Source organism: Podarcis filfolensis (genome assembly GCF_964270895.1).
Source record: "Podarcis filfolensis genome assembly, chromosome: 14".
Taxonomy (NCBI): domain Eukaryota; kingdom Metazoa; phylum Chordata; class Lepidosauria; order Squamata; family Lacertidae; genus Podarcis; species Podarcis filfolensis.
The window spans coordinates 12,794,601-12,820,571 of NC_139616.1; the positions used below are offsets into that span (position 1 = coordinate 12,794,601).

The 25,971-nt window shown below is 43.7% G+C and overlaps 1 protein-coding gene across 2 annotated transcripts in view; it reads left to right on the forward strand.

Annotated features, from left to right (window-relative positions):
- The first annotated feature begins 10,500 nt into the window (after nt 1-10,500).
- Nucleotides 10,501-25,971, forward strand: part of SLC12A1 (solute carrier family 12 member 1) — a 70,836-nt gene continuing 55,365 nt past the window's right edge. Inside the window, exons 1-4 of one of the 2 annotated variants that reach the window (XM_083586330.1) lie at nt 10,501-11,037; nt 12,753-12,884; nt 14,313-14,388; nt 25,437-25,532. In XM_083586330.1, the coding sequence (XP_083442456.1) occupies nt 10,627-11,037; nt 12,753-12,884; nt 14,313-14,388; nt 25,437-25,532 (715 nt within the window). In that variant the 5' untranslated portion in view covers nt 10,501-10,626. The remainder of the gene's footprint in view (nt 11,038-12,752; nt 12,885-14,312; nt 14,389-25,436; nt 25,533-25,971) is intronic. The other variant, XM_083586329.1, reaches the window with a different exon arrangement.

Genomic DNA, 25,971 nt, shown 5'->3' on the forward strand with positions numbered 1-25,971 from the left:
TCTTGAAGGTCCCAGGCCACAGAGAAGTTAGGCTGGCCTCAACTAGAGCCAGGGCTTTTTCGGCTGTGGCTCCGACCTGGTGGAACACTCTGTCACAAGAGACTAGGGCCCTGCAGGACTTGACATCTTTCCGCAGGGCCTGCAAGACAGAGCTGTTCCGCCAGGCCTTTGGCCAGGGCACAGCCTGACTCCCTCCCTCGGCAATCTTCGCGGAGCTCTGGCCCAATAGTGGCCAGTGGCTTGAACTTAATTAATTTTATAATGAATGATTTTAGAGCGTTGTTTGTGTTGTACTTTTGTATTGTTTTATTGTTGTTAGCCGCCCTGAGCCCAGCTTCGGCTGGGGAGGGCGGGATATAAATAAAATTTATTATTATTATTATTATTACAATGGAACGCTGCGGGGAGGTAACAGAGCAGCATGTGAGAATGATCTAGCAGGACTAGGGAACATTCCTTCCGGAGGCCTTCATGAGGCACAGTGTGACATTTAAGAGAGTCAGTTTGCCTCCAGACTGACAATATTTTTTGGAAGTATTCCAGTGAATACAGGAAATTCAGGGTCTCTTCCTTTTTTATTGTACATTCACAATCATTTGTTCTCACAATGGTATCAGGGCAGTTATATGGAATCCCACTTTTAATAATAATAATAATAATAATAATAATAATAATAATAAAAAATTTTATTTATATCCCGCCCTCGCCAGCCGAAGCCGGGCTCAGGACGGCTAACAACAATAAAATAGTGCAACATTCTAAAAACATTTCATTATAAAAATTAATTAAAATCAAATTGATGGCAACCATTAAGGTAAAGTTCTGTGAAGATTGCCAAAGGAGGGAGTCAGGCTGCGCCCTGACCAAAGGCCTGGTGGAACAGCTCTGTTTGTGCCTGCAAGCCCACTCACCCTTTCGCATGTGGCGACACTGCGGGACGGAGGAGGCTTCACTGGGGCCCCGATGGGGGAATTCAACCTGGCTGGACCCTGCTTTGGCAAATGGGGATGAAGGCTAGGGCTTGGGCTGTGCGGGGGGTGGAGCCAATGAAGCTGGGAGTGGGTTTCTCTTGGATCCGCCCCTCGCTCATTTAAGCAGCCAGCACCCTGGGCTTGGCTGGTTTCATTTTGGGGTGGACACACTGCTACGTTTCCAATTAGTGCATGCCCCATAACTTCCTGAGTCAATAACTCTTCATACCACAATTTTTCCCCAGTTGGTTTGTTTTTGTCCCACTTTTGTTGGGCTAAAGTTTGTAAACCTATGGTGAGCTATCAAATGCAGAAACTAAAAGAACAAACAGTTCAAGCACACAAGAACTATCTTGTTGTATCAGGCCATAATGTATCAGGCAATAATGTTGTTGCATTATTTACTCAAAGATGGAAAACTGTGGTTCTTCAGGAGTTGTTGGACTCCAAACTCCCACCAGTCCCATCAAGCATGACCAATGGTCAGGGATTTTATTTGTTTGTTTATATTTCATGAAATTTATATACCACTTGATTGGGGGGGGCGCTCAAAGTGGTTTATGAAAAAACGATAAAACAATAAAATTATCACAATAAAAGAGAATAAAACAAATCAAAACTCCTACAAATTTTATAAAGATTTGGGTAGCCTTATCTGCACAAGAATGTCTTCAGCAGGCGCTGAATGGAATTCAGCGAAGTATGATGGGAGTTGTAGTCCACTAAAATCTGGAAGGTCACAGTTTCCCCATCAGTGATTTGATCCTTTGTTAGGTACTTCTACATAGATGCTTTCTGCCTATTTTCCTTCTCATTCCACTTTAATCAGAACCCAGGATAGCTATCTTCCACATATTCCCAAATTCCATGGGTGGTATTCAATTAAGTCTTACTTGGAGTAGTGAAAGGTAAAGGGACCCCTGACCATTAGTTGTAGTCATGGCCGACTCTGGGGTTGTGGCGCTCATCTCGCTTTATTGGCCGAGGGAGCCGGCGTACAGCTTCCGGGTCATGTGGCCAGCATGACTAAGCCGCTTCTGGAGAACCAGAGCAGCACACGGAGACGTCGTTTACCTTCCCGCCAGAGCGGTACCTATTTATCTACTTGCACTTTGACAAGCTTTCGAACTGCTAGGTTGGCAGGAGCAGGGACCGAGCAACGGGAGCTCACCCCGGCGCGGGGTGAACCGCGACCTTCTGATCAGCAAATCCTAGGCTCTGTGGTTTCACCCACAGCGCCACCTGCATCCCACTTGGAGTAGTAGGCCCATATAAATTAATGAACATGACTAAGAAGCATTGATTTACTCTTGAGTACAACTTAGTGGACTACCACCCTCTGTATTTATATCCACTGTATCCCATCCACGGTGGGGGTGGGGGTGCGTGATTGACTGAGCCTTTTCTCCATGCTTCAGGGCAGACCCCCCCCCCCAAAGTACTTCTTCACACACCATATAAACTATGGAATTCATTCCCACAGTGGTCGTCACCAACTAGGATGGCTTTAAAAGAATCATTTTGCATTCTTATATAACCGCCCAAAATCAAATGAATGGCAGCACTCAGATGTTAAAGGATGGATAGTAAGTATCCCATGTTTTCGTCAGGATAAAGATAACGTAAGGTTTCGTTCTTTTGCTGTCACCCTTGAACAGTTCTTAACAGTTCTTAGGATAATCTAGTGAGAGGCATCTTCAAATGTCCATTTTTTACCAAGAAACAGGTTGCCATACTCACAACTAATTTTTGCTGAATCACGCACGCCCAGTGCCTAAAGTGAAAGAATGACCTTCGTAAGCTTCAAGGGTATAAATAAAAAAAATCCAACGTATTGGCATGAATATTTAATTACTTTTAAACATTGCTACATAGTCATTATTTCAGTAGCACATGACTGGCTGGGAATATGGTCCGAAACAGCCCTGTGCATATTTCTGTGAGTGCATTTACAATTGCAAACATAGTTTATGAACTCGAGAGAGCAGAGGTCAAGATCTTGAAGAGTACCTAAATCACCTTCACTGGGTCCACTGACATTCAGGGAGAGCTGAGTGCCAGGTCTGACTCCTTCCATCCAAGAATTAATGGGCTCATTACTAGCTAATATTTAAAAAGCTGAAATGTTCCTCTGGACACGCACCTTCTGTTTCAAATTCAGGGATTGGCTGGTACCCTCGGTGTTCTATATAGAAGAAAGAACCCGGCCGCTGAAGTATTGTTCGTGGTGGGAAAGGACACCATTGGCAAGGTATATTAGAAAATAAGAAAATAACTGCTGGTTGGTTTAAAGAGAGGGCTTGCATAGTATAAACATTTGATATTTTGGAGATGCCTAAAGATAGACAGCTGAAGCAGACAGATTCCTGACAATACCAACATCCTCTCCAATATCATTTGTAAAAGGTAAGCTTTTTAAAATTATTATTTCATTCCCCACCAGGGTTACAACTCAGTCATAATTTGGATGAATTGTTCATGTTGTGAAATCTTTGTCCGCAACAAATAGAGAGAGAGAAACGACGGCCCAGATTTTCTCCTAAGAAAGTAAATCCCAACAATGCAAAAATAAATGCAACTTGAATGAATCAGAGATGATATATTCAGCATTTTGAGAGACGGAATTGAATAAAACACTGTCTGTAGATATTGTGCGATCGATATTGCCTGGGACTTTTCATCAGCACAGTGCCAAGAAGGGAAACGTGAACAGAAATCTGTGCATAAAGAGAATCTAGAGGTGGGGAAAAGCTTTCTACTTTGATCTGTCCCCAGGAGCATGTGTGTGTTGTATTAGTTAAAGAAAGAAAGAAAGAAAGAAAGAAAGAAAGAAAGAAAGAAAGATACTTAATGTTCCTTTTTTCGCCCCACTGATTGGCGAATGGAATTGCCAGGTTAAGTTGCAAATATTGTCTGTTTAAAAGATGGCAGCACGCAATATCATGCAATATCTTTATTTAATATGCATATACAGTACTTTCAATATTTTTTTTATTAAATTTTTGTTTGAATTTTAATCTTTGCAAAGGCCTTTAGCCATAAGCAATAAAAGTTTTCATTGACTAGTCCTGCACACATCTAGCTGTCCAAGATAGTTGATGGGGAGGCAGATTTCCACCTACATTGCAAGACAGACAGGAAGATGCACCCACATCCGAGCTGAGCCTACCAGTTGGCATCACAACTGAACGCTTCATATCCAGATGTGCATGAATGTGCGTTTGACTTGCACATGTGAACAGTGACAGCCAGTTCAGCAACAGAAACTGTGTATGGAAAGCCTGCCAGAATAGAGCTAATACTGGAATATAATCTCCAAAAATACTTCCAGATTATATCAAATTGTTTGGAAGAGCACCAATATCTTTGGCTGGGGCACCCTGATTGATGTTTGCAAGCACACAGGCGTCCAAAATTTGCTGTGTTTGTAGTATTTGACCACAATCCAACACATAACTAGGCATATTTGAGCCAATTAAATTCAATGAGCCTTAATGTGCTTAATTTTGGGTTGGATTGTGTCCGCTCGAGGCGAGTTTTGCATATCGCTGAAAAATAAACAAGTACCAAAATGTGTTTTCTGAAGTTAGAACCTGGGCCCTTCCCAAAGGGGTAAGAATGGTTGGGTTTAAAGTGGATATGTAGCAGGTGGGTTGCAGAACTCTTCCCTGACTCCACATCTTCAACCCCCATTGCATAATTATAATAATAATAATTTATTATTTATACCCCGCCCATCTGGCTGGGCCTCCCCAGCCACTCTGGGCAGCTTCCATAGAAACCAAAAATACAGTAAAATATCACACGTTAAAAACTTCCCTAAACAGGGCTGCCTTAAGATGTCTTCTGAATGTCAGGTAGTTGTTTATCGCTTTGACATCTGCTGGAAGGGCGTTCCACAGGGCGGGCGCCACTACCGAGAAGGCCCTCTGCCTGGTTCCCTGTAGCTTTGCTTCTCGCAATGAGGGAACTGCCAGAAGGCCCTCGGCGCTGGACCTCAGCGTCCGGGCAGAATGATGGGGGTGGAGACGTTCCTTCAGGTATACTGGACCGAGGCCGTTTAGGGCTTTAAAGGTCAGCACCAACACTTTGAATTGTGCTCGGAAACGTACTGGGAGCCAATGTAGGTCTTTCAAGACCGGTGTTATATGGTCTCGGCGGCCGCCCCCAGTCACCAGTCTAGCTGCCGCATTCTGGATTAGTTGTAGTTTCCGAGTCACCTTCAAAGGTTTTTCTCTGAGTGAAGGGTTCAGCATTTTGGTCCTGCCTGCTACTTTTCTGGTTAAAATACTCATTTACCCTCCCTCTCACCCACCTCCTCTCAGTTTTTTTCCCCTCCTCCTGCTTATCAAACTAGGGATGGAGAGAGAGTAAATTCACTTCACTTTGAACTTACCCAATTTTCTCCTTGCCTTGTGCCTTGGTCAGAGCCAGCTGGCAGAGCTTTGAATTATTATTATTTTTAAATTTTTTATCCCATATTTGCAGTTTTACTACGTTAACTATAAGCCTGTTTGAGTCTTATGTGAAAAGTGAGAAGTAAATATGTCAGCTGCAAGCAGTCCCTGGGCAGAACTCAAGACTCCTGCATCATCCTCCCATAGTTGTGGTATCATTCTGAACCAGCTCTGAACAAACTGCTAGAAGGTGTCCATTTATTAAATGTACGCCGTGCCTTTCCTCCTAAAGGAAGCCGGGGTGGCAAATGCAAATGTGATAAAACAATAAAGACATCTTTAAAACATAAAAAACCCCAATTCCGATACAGTGGTACCTCGCAAGACGAATGCCTTGTAAGACGAAAAACTCTCAAGACGAAAGAGTTTTTCGTTTTTTGAGTTGCTTCGCAAGAAAAATTTCCCTATGGGCTTGCTTCGCAAGACGAAAACGTCTTGCGAGTTTGTTTCCTTTTTCTTAAAACCGTTAATACCTAGGGAATCCGTGCTTCACAAGACGAAAAAATCGCAAGACGAAAAAACTCACAGAACGAATTAATTTCGTCTTGCGAGGTACCACTGTACAGAAGCAGACTGGGAAAGTTGTCAACAGTGGTACAGTCATATCTCGGGTTGAAGTAGCTTCCGGATGAGTATTTTTGGGTTGCGCTCCATGGCGACCTAGAAGTAACGAAGTGCGCTACTTCTGGGTTTCGCCGCTCGCGCATGCGCAGTCAAAATGACATCCTGCGCATGCGTGGAAGCGGCGAATCGAGACACGCAGACACGCAGACACGCGGACGTGGGTTGCGTTCGCTTCAGGATGTGAACGGGGCTCCGGAACGGATCCCGTTCGCATCCAGAGGTACCACTGTACCTCGGGTTACAGACGCTTCAGGTTACAGACTCCGCTAACCCAGAAATAGTACCTCGGGTTAAGAACTTTGCTTCAGGATAAGAACAGAAATCGTGCAGCGGCGCAGTGGCAGCGGGAGGCCCCATTACCTAAAGTGGTGCTTCAGGTTAAGAACAGTTTCAGGTTAAGAACGGACCTCCGGAACGAATTAAGTTCTTAACCCGAGGTACCACTGTACTTAAAAGGCTTGTTGGAAGAGAAAGGTTTTTGGTAGGCACCAAAAACACAACAGAGGCAGCACCTGTCTGATTTTTAAGAGAAAGAAATTGCAAAGGGAGTAGGTGCCAGTTCTTGTATCGTGCAGAATGGACTTTCTGATAAGATGCTATCTGCAGGGCACAGTTATCAACTGGATATATAAAGGGCAAAGTTGTTGAGCTTTCTTTGCAAAATCTAAAAATAAAAAAAAGCCATTTTTTAAGGAATTTCGGCAAAACCTACACTTCCGCTATGGGTTGCCATACGTCCGGATTTCCCCTGACATTTCAGAGGTTTCCTCCTGGATACTGTTTCCAACTGCCGAATCCCGGCTATGTCCGGGAAATTCCAGACAAATGGCAGCCCTAAGAACTTAGCCCAGGAGCTAATTGGCAGCCAGTGCAATTATAGGTCTTGTGAGGACACAAGCTAAGCCTTGGGGTGGGACTTCCATTTAATGAGATGTGCTGACATAGTTCATTTCTGAGTACGTGTCAACATGCTGGTACTTAACTTCCCAAGCCCTATGTACCTTTGGAGCCTGGCGCCCGATGGAATGCCCGTTCTCAATCTGACATCAACCTGCCCATGTGTTCCGATTGTCTTCAGAGGGCCTGCTGCCCAAAGTGAAGTGGATGGCAGGTCATGGGAACCTAGGAGACGCCAATAATAATAATAATAATAATAATAATAATAATAATAATAATTTTTTATTATTATTTATACCCCGCCCATCTGGCTGGGTTTCCCCAGCCACTCTGGGCAGCTTTCAACAGAATATTAAAATACAATAACCCATTAAACATTAAAAGCTTCCCTAAACAGGGCTGCCTTCAGATGTCTTCTAAAAGTCTGGTAGTTGGTTTTCTCTTTGACATCTGGCGGGAGGGTGTTCCACAGGGCGGGTGCCACTACCGAGAAGGCCCTCTGCCTGGTTCCCTGTAACTCAAGAACTGAACCTAAGACCTTCTGCATGCAAGGCAATTGCTATACCACCACTGAGCTACGCCCTTCCCCAAAGTCAATAGAGGGTCTCCTCTTGTGGTGCCCCATTCCGCCCCAAGGAAAGATCAGCTTCCACTGAATCATTTTTATTTATTTCTTTAAAGCATTTATACCCCACCTTTACCCCAGTAAGCCAGTAATCGGCTGTCGGAAACGGCATCCAAGTGAAAATAGGCAGGGTTGTTTTTGCCGATTTCCCTTAAAAATAGCTCAAAAACTTCATTTTTTAATTTTTAATTTTTGAGATTTTGCAAAGAAAAGGGGGGGGGGAGCTCAACAGTTTTCTGTACGGATTTTCACTTTTTGAAATATGGCAACCCTAGAGGAAGGTGATAAATTAACCATTTTAAACAGCCCTTGCAGTATAACAATGAAACACTAAAGGTGCAATCCTAACCACAGCTGCTGTGCACACTGGACAGGGCAAAAGGTGAGGGTAGGCAAATCATTGCACTAGCTCGGAATTTGAGAGCCAGTGTGGTGTAGTGGTTAAGAGCGGTAGTCTCGTAATCTGGTGAACCGGGTTCGCGTCTCCGCTCCTCCACATGCAGCTGCTGGGTGACCTTGGGCTAGTCACACTTCTTTGAAGTCTCTCAGCCCCACTCACCTCACAGAGTGTTTGTTGTGGGGGAGGAAGGGAAAGGAGAATGTTAGCCACTTTGAGACTCCTTTGGGTAGTGATAAAGCGGGATTTCAAATCCAAACACTTCTTCTTCTTCTTCTGCAAAGCAGTCAGGCCTACATCAGGTCAAATGCCCAACTAAGGAGATCGCAGGCTGGCTCAGCCCCTTCCTCCCCCCATTTTGGGGCTTTTCACTGGTTCTGCTGTTGGGATCCTGCCAGCAGCAGTTACACACACACACACCCTGCATATTCAATAGGTGGAAGGGGAAGCTCTGAGCTGGCTCTGTGCAGTAGGACACCTCCACCAAAACCAATCCAATCTCTGCCAAGCTAAGCAGTTGGCTCCTTACCTCTCTCACCCTGACCTAGCCACTGTGATCCACACGATGGTCACCTCCAGACTGGATTATTGTAACTCACTCTACGTGGGGCTGCCCTTAAGACTGACCCAGAAACTCCAGCGGGTGCAGAATGCTGTGGCAATACTCCTTACGGGGTCCTCGCTGCGGGATCACATTCACCCGGTGCTATATCAGCTGCACTGGCTCCCGGTGAAGTACAGGATCAGGTTAAGGTGCTGGTTTTAACCTTTAAAGCCCTATACGGCCTAGGACCCTCGTACCTACGGGACCACCTCTCCTGGTATGTCCCACGGAGAAACTTACGGTCTTCAAACAAAAACATCTTGGAGGTCCCAGGCCACAGGGAGGTTAGGCTGGCTTCAACCAGAGCCAAGGCTTTTTCGGCTGTGGCTCTGATCTGGTGGAACGCTTTGTCACAAGAGACTAGGGCCCTGCGGGACTTGACATCTTTCCACAGGGCCTGCAAGACAGAGCTGTTCCACCAGGCCTTTGGCCAAGGCACAGCCTGAAACCCTCCTTTGGTAATCCTCACAGAACTCTAGCCCAATGGTTGCCATCAATCTGATTTGAACTGATTTTATAATGAATTGATTTTAGAATGCTGTATTATTTTACTGTTGTTAGCTGCTCTGAGCCCAGCTTCGGCTGGGGAGGGTGGGATATAAATAAAATTATTATTATTATTATCCCTCCACACCAGCCTGGTGCAAAGCAGGTTTGGATCGTGACCCACAACAGTAGCAAGAAATAGTTATTTGTCTACTACCCTGCTTTAGAAACTCAAGGCTGTGTGAGCAAGGGTTTCAAGACAGTTTCCAATATCCAGGCACTGAAGAGAGCCTGAACTGCTTAGCTTTGGGAAAACAGCCATATCAAGTAATTGGGGTGGAATGAATTACATTAGGGGAGGTCGCTTTGCAAAAATGTGTATATTCGATTATGTTGCATACAAAAAATGTATATATTAGGAGAGATTTGCTCTGAAATGCCAATGAAATCTGAAGACTTTAAAAAAAAAAAGAAAAAACTGATGTAGACATGTGGATAACTGAGTTTAAGATTAGAAAAATGAGGAACTGAGAGAAGCCATAATTGAGAGATTCACCCATCCCCACTGCTGGGTGAAGGCATCTTAGGAGAGGATGTCTGACTTAGGACACTCTGTGACCACCAAAAACAACCCAAATGTGTGGCTGTGATCTGGGCTGGGCTGTGTAAATCTATAACCCGAAGGCTCCTTAAAGGGGAGAAATAGAGGACCAAACGGCCTCAGCCCAATATACCTGAAGGAGCGCCTCCACCCCCATCGTTCTGCCCGGACGCTGAGGTCCAGCTCCAAGGGCCTTCTGGCGGTTCCCTCATTGCGAGAAGCAAAGCTACAGGGAACCAGGCAGAGGGCCTTCTTGGTAGTGGTGCCCGCCCTGTGGAATGCCCTCCCAGCAGATGTCAAAGAGAAAAACAACTATCTCACATTCAGAAGACATCTTAAGGCAGCCCTGTTCAGGGAAGTTTCTAATGTGTGGCATTTTAGTGTATTTTTGGTCTCTGTGGAAGCCGCCCAGAGTGGCTGGGGAAACCCAGCCAGATGGGCGGGGTACAAATAAAAATTATTATTATTATTATTATTATTATTATTATTATTATTATTATTATTATTGTATTATTACATTCCTTAATGAATTTTGCATCACAGTTCTCCGGTCAAGTAATAATGTTCCAGGCATTTGCTCTCTGGAACCTTCAGCACGAATTTCCCTGCTGCTTTGAATCCTATTGGATCTTACGCTTTCCCTGATGTCTTATTCTGTCTTGCAAACCATTCTCACAGTTGTCTGTTGAAAGGTAGTGCATAGATTTGATATTTTACAAATAAAAATAAAAATAAATGGTAAGACACCAGGCTTGATGGCTGACAATAAATCAGCTAATTTAAAAATATTGCTTGTTTTTTCTTTGTTGGGTGACAGAGTTGCACAACATCATTAAGTAAGAGTGTTGGCGGAAGCAATTACTGAATGAGAAACACCGGGATCATCTGCACCCCACAGCAGTCTGGGAATCTGACCACAAAGAAGCAGTAAGATCTGTGACTGAAATATCCGTTGCCCATAAATATGTCTATGAATAATTCTCAAAATGTATTTTTGGACCCAAGTCCAAACAGATTTCAGGTCAATGTCATTAATGAAAGCCATGACAATACAGTACAATCTCAAGGCGATCCCGACTCACAACGCTACGAAGAGACTTCTTTTGCAGACGATGTCAATAATAGACTCCGAGTCAGCTACAGGCCTGAAAACAGAGAATTATATGACAATTTCTTTCAAAACGGGGATGCCTCTAAAACAGATGGGAATTTTCACCCTTATGATACCCACAGCAACACGTATTACCTGAAAACATTTGGTCATAATACAATGGATGCCGTGCCTAAGATTGGTTACTACCGAAACACTGGCAGCGTCAGTGGGGTCAAAATTAACAGGCCAAGTCTGATGGACATCCACGAACAGCTGGCAAAGGTATGTCAAAGAAAGAAAAGACAGATAATCTCTTTTGTTCTTTTGAAGAGTTATTGGTAACATAACCCGTATAGCCTCAACTGAGAGGGCATTAAGAATGACCATACTTGTAGCTCAATCCAATTCATATTTACTCAGATGGAAGTCTATATTTAATGGCAGGGCAGCGATCTCGATATTGTGGAATACAATTCCCATCATTCCTGACCATTGACCACCCTGGCTGGGACCGATGGGAGTTGTAGTCCACATCTGGATGGCACTATATTGGGTATCCCTGCTCAATGGGGCCCACTGCCACGTATGCATGCATAAAATTGAAATCTTGTATGCTTAGCTGTGAGCTGGGTTAATTAAATTCAGTGGGACCTAAATCCCCAACTTTCTTTCTATGTATGTAAATAAGCACCCATGGTTTTATGTAATAAAGCAAGGCTTTAAAAAAAAGAAGCAGCTTGCAATCAGCTTAACACAAAGATCTAGTTCTCAGTAATGTAGTAACTGTTCAGGTGGAGCTTCACATAATATACAGATGATAAGCATGTCAGGGGGAAAGCTGTAGAGCTCTGGATTTCAGGAACTGCTTCATGGATAATTCCATAGTGGGAAGGGTCCTAAGGTTAAAAAATATGAAGCCCACTGATGTAAAACAATAGATCCTGTTTATCAGTTAGCATAGGGTTGATCCAAATTTCATATATATATATATATATATATATATATATATATATATATGAAATTTGGATCAACCCTATGCTAACTGATAAACAGGATCTATTGTTTTACATCAGTGTATATGATGTATATATATATAGGCAGTTTATTTAATGTAACATATCCCATTCAGCACTAAGTTAAAGTCACTCGGCCGTATTCTTATTTCAGTTTCAGTAGCAAAATGCTTTGCGCCAATGAACACATAAGCAGGTTGCCGGTGACTTTATTGTAAAATAAATAAAGCATTCTGATGCACAATGAGTTTCCATTGGCACAACTGTTGCAGTGGATTCCTCTGTTGCACAACATTGAAATTCACCTGTCCGTTAGCTCAAGAGCCCTTGGACTAGCAGACAGAGCACACTGCATACAGCCCCATATGCTTTCAAGCTGTTCCTGAACTGTTTGAGAATTCTCATCCTTTCCTGTAGAATATGCCATGAAACACGGACACACACTCAAAATTTGCCACCAAAAATAGCATGGAGAATTTTTAGAGGCCATGGATATATGAATATATCTCTAGAAAATTCACACCACCCAAGATTCTGTCTCTTTCAAGTCCCTAATGAAATGAGAAAATGATATGTAGAGAAAAAGTCTTGGCATGCCCTGGCAGAACGATGTTGTATTCTATGTGAGGGGGAAAGCTGGAGATTTGCTTGTTTTCTCCTATTTTGCACGATTTGTTATAGTTTTGCTAATTACAGAAGGGAGCTATCCACGTCCTGAAGCGCAACCTCCAACCACTGAAAATCTCATTTGCTTTGGTGTCTTATTTGCAGCTGGCACTGTCCATATCTTCACATAAATGCCAGAACCTTGTTTTCTTTTAAAAGGGGGAAAACTGAGATTTCCAGATTGCTGTATCCCTGATCAGACATTCTGCATATTTCCTGTCTTCCTGTGGAACCACAGGGCTAGACACGCTCCCGTTTCTTTCATCTGAAAGACAATCATACTAAATACCTTTTAAAATAATTTTTGTCGTTGTTTAGAACATTGCGGTGACTTCTGGTTCAGTTGACAAATTCGCCAAAGCAGATGGCAATACAGAAGAAGCTGAATCCAATAAGGAAGAAGAAACCAAAGGAGGCTTTGTGAAATTTGGATGGGTGAAAGGGGTCCTGGTAAGCAAAATATATATCCTAGAATCATAGAACTGGAGAGTTGGAAGAGACCCCAAGGGTCATCTAGCCCAACCTCCTGAGATGCAGGAATCTCGACTCAAGCATCTATGACAGATGGCCATCCAACCTCTGCTTAAAAGCCTCCAAGGAAGGAGATGCCACCACCTTCTGAGGAAGTCCATTCCACTGTTGAACAGCCCTTGCTGTCAGAAAGTTCTTCCTGGTTTTTAGTCAGAATCTCCTTTCTGGTGATGTGAAGTCACCAGAAGTCCTACCCTCTGGAGCAGGAGAAAACAAGCTTGATCCAGCTTCCACATCACAGCCCTTTAGAAATTTGAAGGAGGCTATCATAGCTCCCCTCAGTCTCCTCTTTTCCAGGCTAAACATACACAACTCCCTCAACTGTTCCATGCAAGGCTTGGTTTCCAGACCCTTAATCATCTTGGTTGCCCTTCTCTGCACATGCAATTGCTTGTGCTGGAGTTTACTTGCTCCGGTTAGTATATCAGGGTTTGTGTTTTTTGCTTTGCATTTCCCCCTCCCTCTCTCTCTATGGGCAGCTTCAATTAGCACTCATATATGTCCTTTTTTTTGGAAGGGACGCAGGTGGTGCTGTGGGTTAAACCACAGAGTGTAGCACTTGCTGATCAGAAGGTCGGTGGTTTGAAACCCCGCAACGGAGTGAGCTCCCCTTGCTCGGCCCCTGCTCCTGCCAACTTAGCAGTTGGAAAGCACGTCAAAGTACAAGTAGATAAATAGGTACCGCTCTGGCGGGAAGGTAAACGGCATTTCCGTGCGCTGCTCTGGGTCACCAGAAGCGGCTTAGTCATGCTGGCCACATGACCTGTACGCCGGCTCCCTCGGCCAATAAAGCGAGATGAGTGCTGCAACCCCAGAGTCGGCCATGACTGGACCTAGTGGTCAGGGGTCCCTTTACCTTTATGTCTTTTTAAAATTTCATTTAAAGCACTGCTCTGACAGTTGTCTCCACATGTTCTATTATGAACAGTGTAACTGTTTGCACTGCCCCACTATCCAGCCCACCCAGACTCTTTCCTTGAGTGGCAGGAAATGCATGAAGGATTCTCTGTGCATTCAGCTAAATGTGGAAAGATTTCCCCTGATCAAGATGTGAAGATCTCAGGCTACAGCTAGTAGTGTTGGGGGGAAATGAGGGTGGGCCTAACTTGCATGACACCATTTGCGGCAAACGCCTTAACACAACATGAAGGGCCACTGGTCATTGCTGTTGTTTGTTGTGTTATGACCACTTTTACATTTGACTGTTTTGTCTCATAGCCTTGTTAAACATTTTCACTGATCTGATCATAGTCTTCAAAACCATAGGCTATTTTGATACATGGAAAACTGATGCCTCTTGCATTCTGCAATTACATGGTGATGCAATTGTCTTTGTTTATAATTTAGGTGAGATGCATGCTGAATATCTGGGGCGTGATGCTCTTCATCCGACTCTCCTGGATTGTAGGTCAAGCTGGAATTGGTACGTATTTTTAAAAGTATATTTTTCCACTATATGAAGGAGAAACAGGAGAAATTTTCAACAAAGATGATTAGCATTTAAACTAAAGTGTGAATGGGTATATGGTACATATTTGTTTAACATCTTTTTTTTTAAAAAAAAAACTATTTTGTGTAAATTGCTATCTTTAAACGGAACAGACATGTGAATACTTTCAAAATTATGATTCAGGTAGGTAGCCGTGTTGGTCTGACGCAGTCGAAATATATATAAAAATAAAAAAATTGTCCAGTAGCATCTTAGAGACCAACTAAGTTTGTTCTTGGTATATATATATATATATATATATATATATATATATATATATACACACACAATACCAAGAACAAACTTATATATTTAATACCAAGAACAAACTTAGTTGGTCTCTTATATGTTAAATATATACCGTATTTTTCGCTCTATAAGACGCACCAGACCACAAGACGCACCTAGTTTTTGGAGGAGGAAAACAAGAAAAAAAATATTCTGAATCTCAGAAGCCAGAACAGCAAGAGGGATCGCTGCGCAGTGAAAGCAGCAATCCCTCTTGCTGTTCTGGCTTCTTGGATAGCTGCGCAGCCTGCAATCGCTCCGTAAGACGCACACACATTTCCCCTTTCTTTTTAGGAGAGAAAAAGTGAGTCTTATAGAGCAAAAAATACGGTAAGTTTGTTCTTGGTATTGTATATATACCAATATATATTATATATCTATATACCAAGAACAAACTTCAACTAAGTTTGTTCTTGGTATATATATTATATATATATTGGTATATATACAATACCAAGAACAAACTTATATAGGTGCTACTGGACAATAGTTTTATATATATATATATTTCGACTGCATCAGACCAACACAGTTACCTACCTGAATCTAGAACCATGGAAGGCACCACATTGAGCCTCATGAAATGGAAGTTCAAAATTATGCTTTGTCTCAAACTAAATCCTACTTTGACATTATTGGGCCCAAGTTTGTCATGCCCTTTAACTTTGATGGGCCTACTCTGAGAAAGGCTAGCATTGAATACAACTCTATTAAATCGATCAGGACTAATAACCTAATGTGCCAACCATCAGATTATGGAGCAGGATTTGCTTATCATACCTTCATCTAGCTTTTCAGACAAAAACCTTGTCTATTCCAAAAGCAGCTTCTTGTGTCAATCTAATATTCAGTACTGTGTTGATGGCAAGCACTGTATATAAATGAAAAGTACGTACCTTACATTTTGGCACTGCATCTTTAAAGCCATACATTTTGAATTATTTGACTATTTTTAGGAGCTTTTTAAGAGTCTGGTTCTCACAAACAGCAAATGGAGGCCATCCACCCATTTCTGGACTGTACATGTCCCATTCCAAATTGCAGGTGGGAAAATCACATGGCCGAATGCTTTGGCCTGAAAAGCAAATAAATCACAGCTTATAGAAAACTACCGCATCAGCGAGAGGGAAAGGCGAGAACCATTCTTCTTACATCAAGTTTTCCCTGTGTTGGATTGTTTCCTCACCTTTTGTGGGGCAGCAATCCATCATATACTGTAAAACCCACACCCTTTGAAGTCTGAAGCAATGCAGTCTAGAGACAGGGTTACTCCTATTCGTGGGAAAGGAGGCTCAGTACACCCTGTACCTTTCTTCTTCTTTGGTGATCACTCGTAGCCGAGTAAGATCGTCTTCCATGAACATGGTTTTAACAGTGAGTCCGTAAGTGGCTGTGGAGGACAATTCTGGATCCACACATCCTTCCACAGTGGGGACATTGGTTTCTGGGCGGAAGTTGATCACGGTGAGGGTTTGCCAAGCGTGCCTTCTTCTTAGCACGTTTCTCCGTTGCATCCTGAGTTCAAGTGTCTTCAAAGCCCATGACACCTTTGGTAAAGGCTGTTCTCCAACTGGAGCGCTCACAGACCAGTGTTTCCCAGTTGTCTGTGTTTATATGACATTTTTAAAGATTTGCCTTGAGAGAGTCTGTAAAGATCTTTTGTTGACCACCAGCATTGCGCTTTCCATTTTTAGGTTCGGAATACAGTGGACGCTTGGGTTGCGGATGTGATCCGTGTGGGATGCACGTTCGCAACCCACAGCGTCCGCAACCCGCAGCGGCACGTCTGCGCACACACGGGTTGCTATTCGGCGCTTCTGCGCATGATCAAAGCACGATTTAGCGCTTCTGCACATGCGCGACCACCAAAACCCAGAAGTAACCCGTTCTGGTACTTCCAGGTTTCGGCGGTCCGTAACCCAAAAAAACGCAACCTGAAGCGTCTGTAACCCAAGGTATGACTGTAAAGTAGTTGCTTTGGAAGACGATAATCAAAGCACAAATTTCCCCTCAAAGGTTTACCCCTTAAGGAGCTACAATGCCCATTACCTTTAACAAACTGCAGTGCTCAGTGTTCTTGGGGAAGGCAGTGTGATTTAAATGTGCTGTAAAAGTAGAAGATATATTCAGCCTGGGTCTATAGCAGTGAGGTTCCTAAGAGACTCCCCCAGAAGCCTAGTTGCTCCAGGCAGAGGTCAATATGGAAAGAGTAGCCTAATAACACAAAGTTTCAGATCCACTGGTCTACACTATCATTCCATATGTGTGCCCAAAGGAAAAACAACATATACAATTATAATGAAGAGCATGGAATGTTTGGTACCCACCCTGTATTAACCAGGTAGGTGTATGAAACTAAGGCATCTGAAGGCAGCCCTGTTCAGGAAAGTTTACATGTTTGATTTATTTTCATATTGTGATTTAATTTGTTGGAAGTCGCCCAGAGTGGCTGGGGGAACCCAGTCGGATGGATGGCATATAAATAACACCACCACCAACAACAGCAACAACAAACTGATCTGCTCTAAGCAGCTTAAACAAGTGTAACACATAGTCGACAATGTATGCATTCAATGTATGTTTTGATTTTCCTTTAATCGGGCAGAGGCACTTTCATACATACATACATACATACATACATATATAATTTTATTTCTACGCCACCTTTCCACAGTTCAAACTATGCTCAAAGTGGCTTACAACATGAAAAAAATACATAACCACAACATAAACAATAAATAAAACATAAAAAATATGAAACCAAACTATTTCTTTATTATATTTATATTCTTCTCTTTTTCCTTTTTCTTTCTTGCTCTTTTTCTTCTCTCTTTTCCTTTTGATAAGATACTTAGATTACTGTTTTAGTTTAGAGGGGGAAAAGAGATTTGATAAAAAGCTCTGAATTCTTCTTTATATTCTAATAAATTTATTTAAAAAATACACAAGAAATCAAACATTTAAAAAAATGTAATCAAACTGAACAATTTCCACATAAATCACAGCACAATCTAAAATAAAGCTACAAAAACCAACTGCAATAGCAGCAGCAACACCCCCTCCCAAAAAAAACCAATGCTCCGGCGGTACATATATGGCTGTACATTATTACTGATGCAGCCCCTATAGGGAGGGGGCAGATCTCCTTTGGCCTGAGAGCTGCATTCACCCTTGGTCAGTCCTCTGGGGGCTGCATACTGGGAATGGGTGTGGCCAACTCAGACTTCACATATAGAGAAAGGCCCTTCACTAGGGCATTTAGACTCCCCTTTCGAAACACCAGGGTGGGGTGGGTTTAGAAGCTTACCTTCCCATTGCAAGGTGCTTCTGATGAATAGTAAAGGTAAAGGGACCCCTGACCATTAGGTCTAGTCATGACCGACTCTGGGGTTGCGGTGCTCATCTCGCTTTACTGGCCGAGGCAGCCAGCATACAGCTTCCGGGTCATGTGGCCAGCATGACTAAGCCGCTTCTGGCGAACCAGAGCAGCGCACGGAAACGCCGTTTACCTTCCCGCCGGAGCAGTACCTATTTATCTACTTGCACTTTGACATGCTTTCAAACTGCTAGGTTGGCAGGAGCAGGGACCGAGCAGCGGGAGCTCACCCCGTTGCGGGGATTCGAACTGCCGACCTTCTGATCGGCAAGTCCTAGGCTCTGTGGTTTAACCCACAGTGCCACCCGCGTCCCTTTTGATGAATGAATGAATACCTTCTGATGAATACCAAGCTGCTATTTGCTCTAGGAGGCAGGCTGCCATTAGCATCAAATGCTCCGGTCCATCTCTCCCTGAAACCAAAGCACATTTTGCACTGCAGTTGTAGAAGGAATGTTGGGTCATTTTAGATGGAGCTCCAACAACAGCAGCGCTAACACAAGAATCAGGATACTATCGATTGAAAGAACGCCGTTTCTTTTTTTGCAGACGGTAGGAAAGGTAAATGCAATGTCTTTTTATATGGCCCATTTCTGCAAGAGAATTTGCAAAACATTGCTTTTAAAAGGCATATCACTAAAACACTTGTTAACTAGACAGTGTGTTTTTAATGGACTGAACCGAAATCTGAGAATCACAATCAGCATGTATGACGTGTGTGAGACTATCTGCTCATTGTTGTGCAATCTATCGCAGAAAAAAAATTATGAGGAGCTGATGCAGGGTGTTTCCTGTCAACAACAGCTGCCTTCATGTTTAGCGGGGAAATAACATCACTGTTGGGGGAGCAACACCATCCTACAGACTTGCAAAATAACAGGAATAATCAGCGCTTTTTTTCTAAAAAAATGTTTAGGGGTAATCTCATTTTGATTCAAGAAAATCACCATTTTATGGTTCAAATTGGGGGAAATAAATACAGTAAATGGACAAAAGTACAAAGATTCACTAAATGTTTAGGGGTATGCATACCCCTGTGTCCCCCCAGAAAAAAAGCACTGGGAATATTAAACCCAGCCACCTCAAAATCACTGAAAGTAAACTTCAAACAGTATCTAATTGACACACAAGCTTCCTGATAAAATGAAGATGATGTCAGATAGACTTTTGCAGCCTGAGTCTTGTTGATGATGTACATTACTCCTAAGGGGCTGGAACCCCTACAGTGAAATCTGTTTTCTTTAGAAAACACGCAGTTCAGTTGCGCTCAGACGGCAAGTACTCCTGGTGAAAATGAACCATTTTTTTTTTCATTTTTTTAGTAAAAAAAGGCAAAAGCTGTGTGGATGTGAAGAAAGCCAGTTGGAGCAAAGACATTTATAAGTTGTCTACCTACAGGGAGCAGAAAGTATACCTAAGTACAGTCGTGCCTTGGTTATGAATGGAATCCATTCCGGAAGTCCATTCGACTTCTGAAAACGTTCGAAAACTAAGGCGCGGCTTCCGATTGGCTGCAGGAGCTTCCTGCAGCCAATCGGAATCCGTGGAAGCCTCATTTGACGATTGGGTTCCAAAAGAACATTCGCAAACCAGAACACTCACTTCTGGGTTTGCGGCGTTCAGGAGCCAAAACATTTGAGTCGCAAGGCGTTCGCAAACCTAGGTACGACTGTACCAGAAGGATTTGGATGAATGCTAGATTCTGAGATGATTGGGAGACAGCAGTGACGGGGAAGGCTTCTCCACACATAACTGAGTTGTTGTTGTTTCTGAACATGAACACCAGCTGCACTGGGATTATGGCTAAGGATTGTACCCAGTGGTGACTGGTGGTGTTGGGACTAGTAGGGTGCAAGACAGGAATACCAACAGTTGGTGGAGCAGAGCCACTGAAAGATGGAGCCAGAGCCAACAAATAATTTTGCCCCCATCCTCTCCACCCCACCCCCCATTGAGATCACTGAAGGCAATTCTAAGGAGGAAGAATTCTCTGAATCATAGCTCTGTAAAGGGAACAGAGTTCTCCTAAGTACTCTCAGCACCCTTAACAAACTACAGTTCCCAGGATTCTTTGCAGGAAGCCATGACCATTTAAATGATATTGCTGTAGATGTATAGTGCAGATGGGGCTTTTGCTCCAAAGGCATTTTGTTGGAATAAGGATTTCTGGATGTGTATTTGAGCTATATGGAAAAAAAAACTTCTGCAATTAGGCTTTGAAACCTTAAAGTTTAATCCTGTGCATTCTTTGTTGCTGTTTAGTCATGTCTGACTCTTTGTGACCCCATGGACCAGAGCACGCCAGGCACTCCTGTCTTCCACTGCCTCCCACAGTTTGGTCAAACTCATGTTAGTAGCTTCGAGAACACTATTCAACCATCTCATCCTCTGTCGTCCCCTTCTCCTTGTGCCCTCAATCTTTCCCAACATCAGGGTCTTTTCCAGGGAGTCTTTTCTTCTCATGAGGTGGCCAAAGTATTGGAGCCTCAGCTTCAGGATCTGTCCTTCCAGTGAGCACTCAGGGCTGACTTCCTTAAGAATGAATAGGTTTGATCTTCTTGCAGTCCATGGGACTCTCAAGAGTCTCCTCCAGCCCCATAATTCAAAAGCATCAATTCTTCAGTGATCAATCTTCTTTATGGTCCAGCTCTTACTTCCATACATAATTGGTATATACATCTTGTTAATGAATGAATGAATGAATGAATGAATGAGGAGGAAGAGGTTCCTAGGGGTTTGTTTCACTATGGAAAGGGTCGCCAACCTTTTTGAACTAGTGCCCTCAATCTCCTTGTGCCCTCAATCTTCAGGGTCTTTTCCAGGGAGTCTTCTCTTCTCGTGAGGTGGCTAGAGTGTTGGAGCCTCAGCTTCAGAATCTGTCCTTCCAGTGAGCACTCTGGGCTGATTTCATGCTTACCTGGGAGTAAGTCCCACTGAACTCAGTGGAACTTGTTTCTAAGCAGGCATGTACAGGATCAGACAGCGAAATAACTTTTGCTATTTAGAGGAGAATGGCTTGGCAGGAAACTTGCTGGAATAAATGAAGGGGAGACGGGAAGTTTTCTCCATCTCCACAGCATTACATGTTTGCACCTGGCACTGTGCCTGACAAAAGGGTGCTTGCCGGTTTTATGATGCATACCAAATGAGGCCTTGCAGCTGGAAGCACATATAAGTATATGCCTTGCCATGAAAACTCCACATCTTAACATTGCCAAGACTTTGCTCAGGGGTTTCATGCAAAATTAGTTCCTTTTTTAAGGGTAGTTTAGTAACTTATTGCCATTATCAAGAAGCATTACTTTGTTCCGAGGTATGAAAATAGCCACGGGCAAGAGCCATTCATTTTAATGTTATTTAATGCCCTTACAACTGGGGTTTTTAATCTAAACTTTAATCAGAGCTTGGCGTTACTTTGTAACAAGAGCTACCATGATGGCTCTGCTTCCGCCGCCCCAAATTTAATTCCAAAAGTATAATTTGCTAGTATTCAGAATTTGGGTGATATGCTCCCCAGTCTTGTCCCTGTGTCGCCTCATCACCAAATGTGGCTATCTTGCTGCAGATGCTCCCAGACACCTATGTGTGGTTATAGCATTTGAATATTTTGTACACATCTAAATCCACTGTGTACATAAGCCCAAATCACGTGGTCAGTTCCCAAATTGTGGGGTGGTTGTTGTTGATGTAATTTGGCTTTGCATGCATCGGATTGTGTGCGCCTCTTCAAACATAACGTCTAGGTATGGATGTCTAGGAATGAAGGGGGCAGGTTCCCGGAGGGATGTGCTGGGTGGGAGAGACGCACAATCTTGCTCCCTCCTGCGCATAGGGAGATAACGAATAGTATGATCCAGATGTGGCTCATTTATTAACACTGCATTGCTTTGATTGGGACTTTAAAATGGTTTGTCCCATTCTGAAGCAGGCTACTGCACTGTGGAGAAATTACTGCTACCAGCGCCACAAAATTACTGTATTTTTCCGTGTATAAAACGAGGTTTTTCACTTTTAAAAAATAGTAAAAAAATGGGGGTCGTCTTGTACACAGAACATGGGCATCTGGGGGGATTTTTTAAATATTTAAGCCATGGGTAGGCAAACTAAGGCCCGGGGCCGGATGCTGCCCAGTCGCCTTCTGAATCCAGCCCATGAACGGTCTGGGAATCAGCGTGTTTTTACATAAGTAGAATGTGTGCTTTTATTTAAAATGCATCTCTGGGTTATTTGTGGGGCATAGGAATTGGTTCATTCCCCCCCGCCCCCGCAAAATATAGTCCGGACCCCCACAAGGTCTGAGGAAGTGTGGACCAGCCCATGGCTGAAAAAGTTTGCTGATCCCTGAAACATAAGTCCAGGATTTTGGCTCGGGCAGGCTGAGGCGGTTCCTCCTGCTGCCTTCCCCCCCATAGCTGTCAACTTACAGATTTGAAAATAAGGGACCAACAGCCTTGAAAATAAGGGACCTGCAGCCTCACCTGTTCCAGGCACTCCAGTCTTCCTGTCCTCCTGCAGTCTGGTCAAACTCATGCTGGTAGCTTCGAGAACACTGTCCAACCAGCTTTGTAACCAGAGGTTCAACTGAATAGAATCTGAATCACATGCACCACGAGGCCTATGCAGCCTCAACTTAAGATGGCTCCCCGGCCTGGCTTTGCACTGCAAAGTTTGCAGCAGCAAGTGCAACAAAATGGCGTCCAGCATTCAAAATCCCCCTCAGCTTGCATTAACTAGCCACACACAAGGCATGCAAGCTCCACCCCCCCCCGTCGTTCTTAGACTTCTTATTGGGTGAGCAACACAGCCAAGCAACACAGTTGGAGCCTCCCTCCTCCCTGGCTGGCAGGGAGGGAGGGAGAGTAGCTGCTTCCTTTGAAATTTAAGGGACATCATTTAAGGGACATTTAAGGGACAGCCATCAATAAGGGACAGCAGCGGGACATGGTGCTGGAATAAGGGACTGTCCCTTCAAATAAGGGACACTTGACAGCTATGTTCCCCTCTTTCTCCCCCCCCCCCCCGGGCTGCATGGCGGCGACTGGCTTGCCTCCTGAAGCCTCCGCCGACTCAACCACAGGAGCTGCCTCAGCTACGTCTCCTTGCCCTTCTTTCCTTTTTTTCCTCTTCCCCTCTCAAACTCCCACCCTTCCCCAAGCCAGCTCACCCCCTTCCTCAGCTCAGTTTGCTCGATGGCATGGTCCAGAGCAAAATGGGCATTCCGTTCCCCTGGCGCTTCCTCAACATCCTCCCTGGGAGCCTCCTTCTCCGCCGCCGCCGCCACAGCTGCCGCCGAGGGGGAGTGTGTGGTGTCCACTGCTTCTGCACTTTGCTTCTGCACCATGGTGCACTACATGCTCCTCATGCAACCGCCCCCCAAAAAGATAAACAACTTGCCACCGCCACCGCAGATCATCCAGCTTTTCACTTCTATTTTAGGGTTTTGTTTTCTTAATTTTGGGTTCAAAAAAAATAGGGGTCATCTTATACATGGGGGTGTCTTGCACATGGAAAAGTACAATGGTACCTCGGGTTAAGAATTTAATTCGTTCCGGAGGTCCGTTCTTAACCTGAAACTGTTCTTAACCTGAAGCACCATTTTAGCTAATGGGGCCTCCTGCTGCTGCCACACCGCCGGAGCACGATTTCTGTTCTCATCCTGAAGCAAAGTTCTTAACCTGACGTACTGTTTCTGGGTTAGCGGAGTCTGTAACCTGAAGCGTCTGTAACCCGAGGTACCACTTTACGGTATTAGTTATTAAAATATGATCAACAGATACCACATGTTGCTGAGTAACATGAAGGCAAGAGAAGTCTGCAAGCAGCTTGCAATCAATATGTTGACAGAGGAGGAGACAACAGATGGAGCAGGCAGATAAGTGAAGCAAAGCTGTCGCTATAATGGAACTAGCCAGGTTTTTTGCCCCGGGCGAAGCCTCCAGAGTGGCGCCATTGAGGCTCCCTGCCTGTGTGTGTGTGTGTGTATGCAAATGCGAGTCGGGGGTTCCAAACTGGGTCTTTGACCCGGATGAAATAAAGCCTAGTTTTGTTAGCTGCAAGGGATGAATGTGAACAAACGCAGGTACTCAGGCTTGTAGCCAACTAAATCAAGGCACACATAGAGTAACTTATATGAGCACAACATAACTTCCTCTCCATCTTCTCCTCCAGTGCACCCCAAAGTTTGCTCTGGTGGTTTCTCCAACCCACCAGAACAGAGCTGGGGGTGGTGTAGGGGGCACATGAGGGGAGAGAGAAGTTCCAATGCATTCATGTAGGTTTTTCCATGTGCCCAATTAGTTGGATACAGACCCCATGCTTTGTCTCCTACTGCTGCTCCCGTTGATTACAATATGGTTATTTAACCAAAATTTGCCAAGTGCTATACAGAACATTAAGAGGATCTGATTCCTAAAATAACAACAACAACAACAACAACAATTTGTTTATACCCTGAGGACATTTAGGGGTTTAAAGGTCAGCATTAACACTTTGAATTGTGCTCGGAAACATACTGGGAGCCAATGAAGGATAATAATAATAATAATAATAATAATAATAATAATAATAATAATAATAATAATTTATTTATACCAGCCACTCTGGGTGGCTTCCAACAGAATTTTAAAAACACAATAAAACATCAGGCATTAAAAGCTTCCCTAAACAGATCTGCCTTCAGATGCCTTCTAAAAGTCAGATAGTTGTTTATTTCCTTGATATCTGGTGGGAGGGCGTTCCACAGGGTGGGCACCACCACCGAGAAGGCCCTCTGCCTGGTTCCCTGTAGCTTCAATTCTTGCAGTGAGGGAACCGCCAGAAGGCCCTCGGAGCTGGACCTCAGTGTCCGGGCAGAATGATGGAGGTGGAGACGCTCCTTCAGGTATACTGGGCTAAGGCAGTTTAGTGCTTTAAAGGTCAGCACCAACATTTTGAATTGTGCTCGGAAACATACTGGGAGCCAATGTAGGTCTTTCAGGACCGGTGTCATATGATCTCAGCGGCCACTAACAGTCACCAGTCTAGCTGCCGCATTCTGGATTAGTTATAGTTTCCGGGTCACCGTCAAAGGTAGCCCCACATACAGCACATTGCAGTAGTCCAAGCATGAGATAACTAGAGCATGCAGCACTCTGGCTTATATAGTCTTACGTGACATAGCTAAACTGAGGAAGAGAGAGGAAACAGGTATTCATATAGCTATAATGATGAAGTAGTTTTACCAGTGAAAGACAAAGTCTGATTTCTCTACTACTTTAAATAACAACTGTAGCGAGTTATGAGCCATAAGTTACATTTTTCATCTTTTCATTGCTGACAGGTCTTGGAGTTATCATTATCCTCCTTGCCACCATGGTCACCTCTATTACTGGCTTATCAACTTCTGCAATAGCAACTAATGGTTTTGTCCGTGGAGGTAAAAAATAATAATCTTTAGGATGTTTCTCCCCAGCCCTCTTACTCTTGGTGTTCAGAAATAGTTCCCCATGTATTGTCTTACTATTAGACAAGTCAAAGGGTTCCTCAACCTAAAATAACAGCACAGTGGACAGTAGACTCAAAGGAATCAGAAGGTGAGTTGTATAATCAGCAGTATTGAGACGCTATAATTTACTGATTCTTAATCTTTTTCCTGAATCAAAAAGTTCAGTTCACAAAGGTCAGATGATCCTATCCGAGACTGATGGAGAAACAGAATCATCTTCTTTTCCTGGAGATGCTTTTGTTCTTTTTCTCTTTCATTTTTTTAAAAAAATGCATTCAGAACATTGCAGGTTTTCTTCAGTGGACATGACGATCCAGATCGCTTAAAGATGGAAAACTTCACGAAGATCACTGGATTCATTAACTTGTTT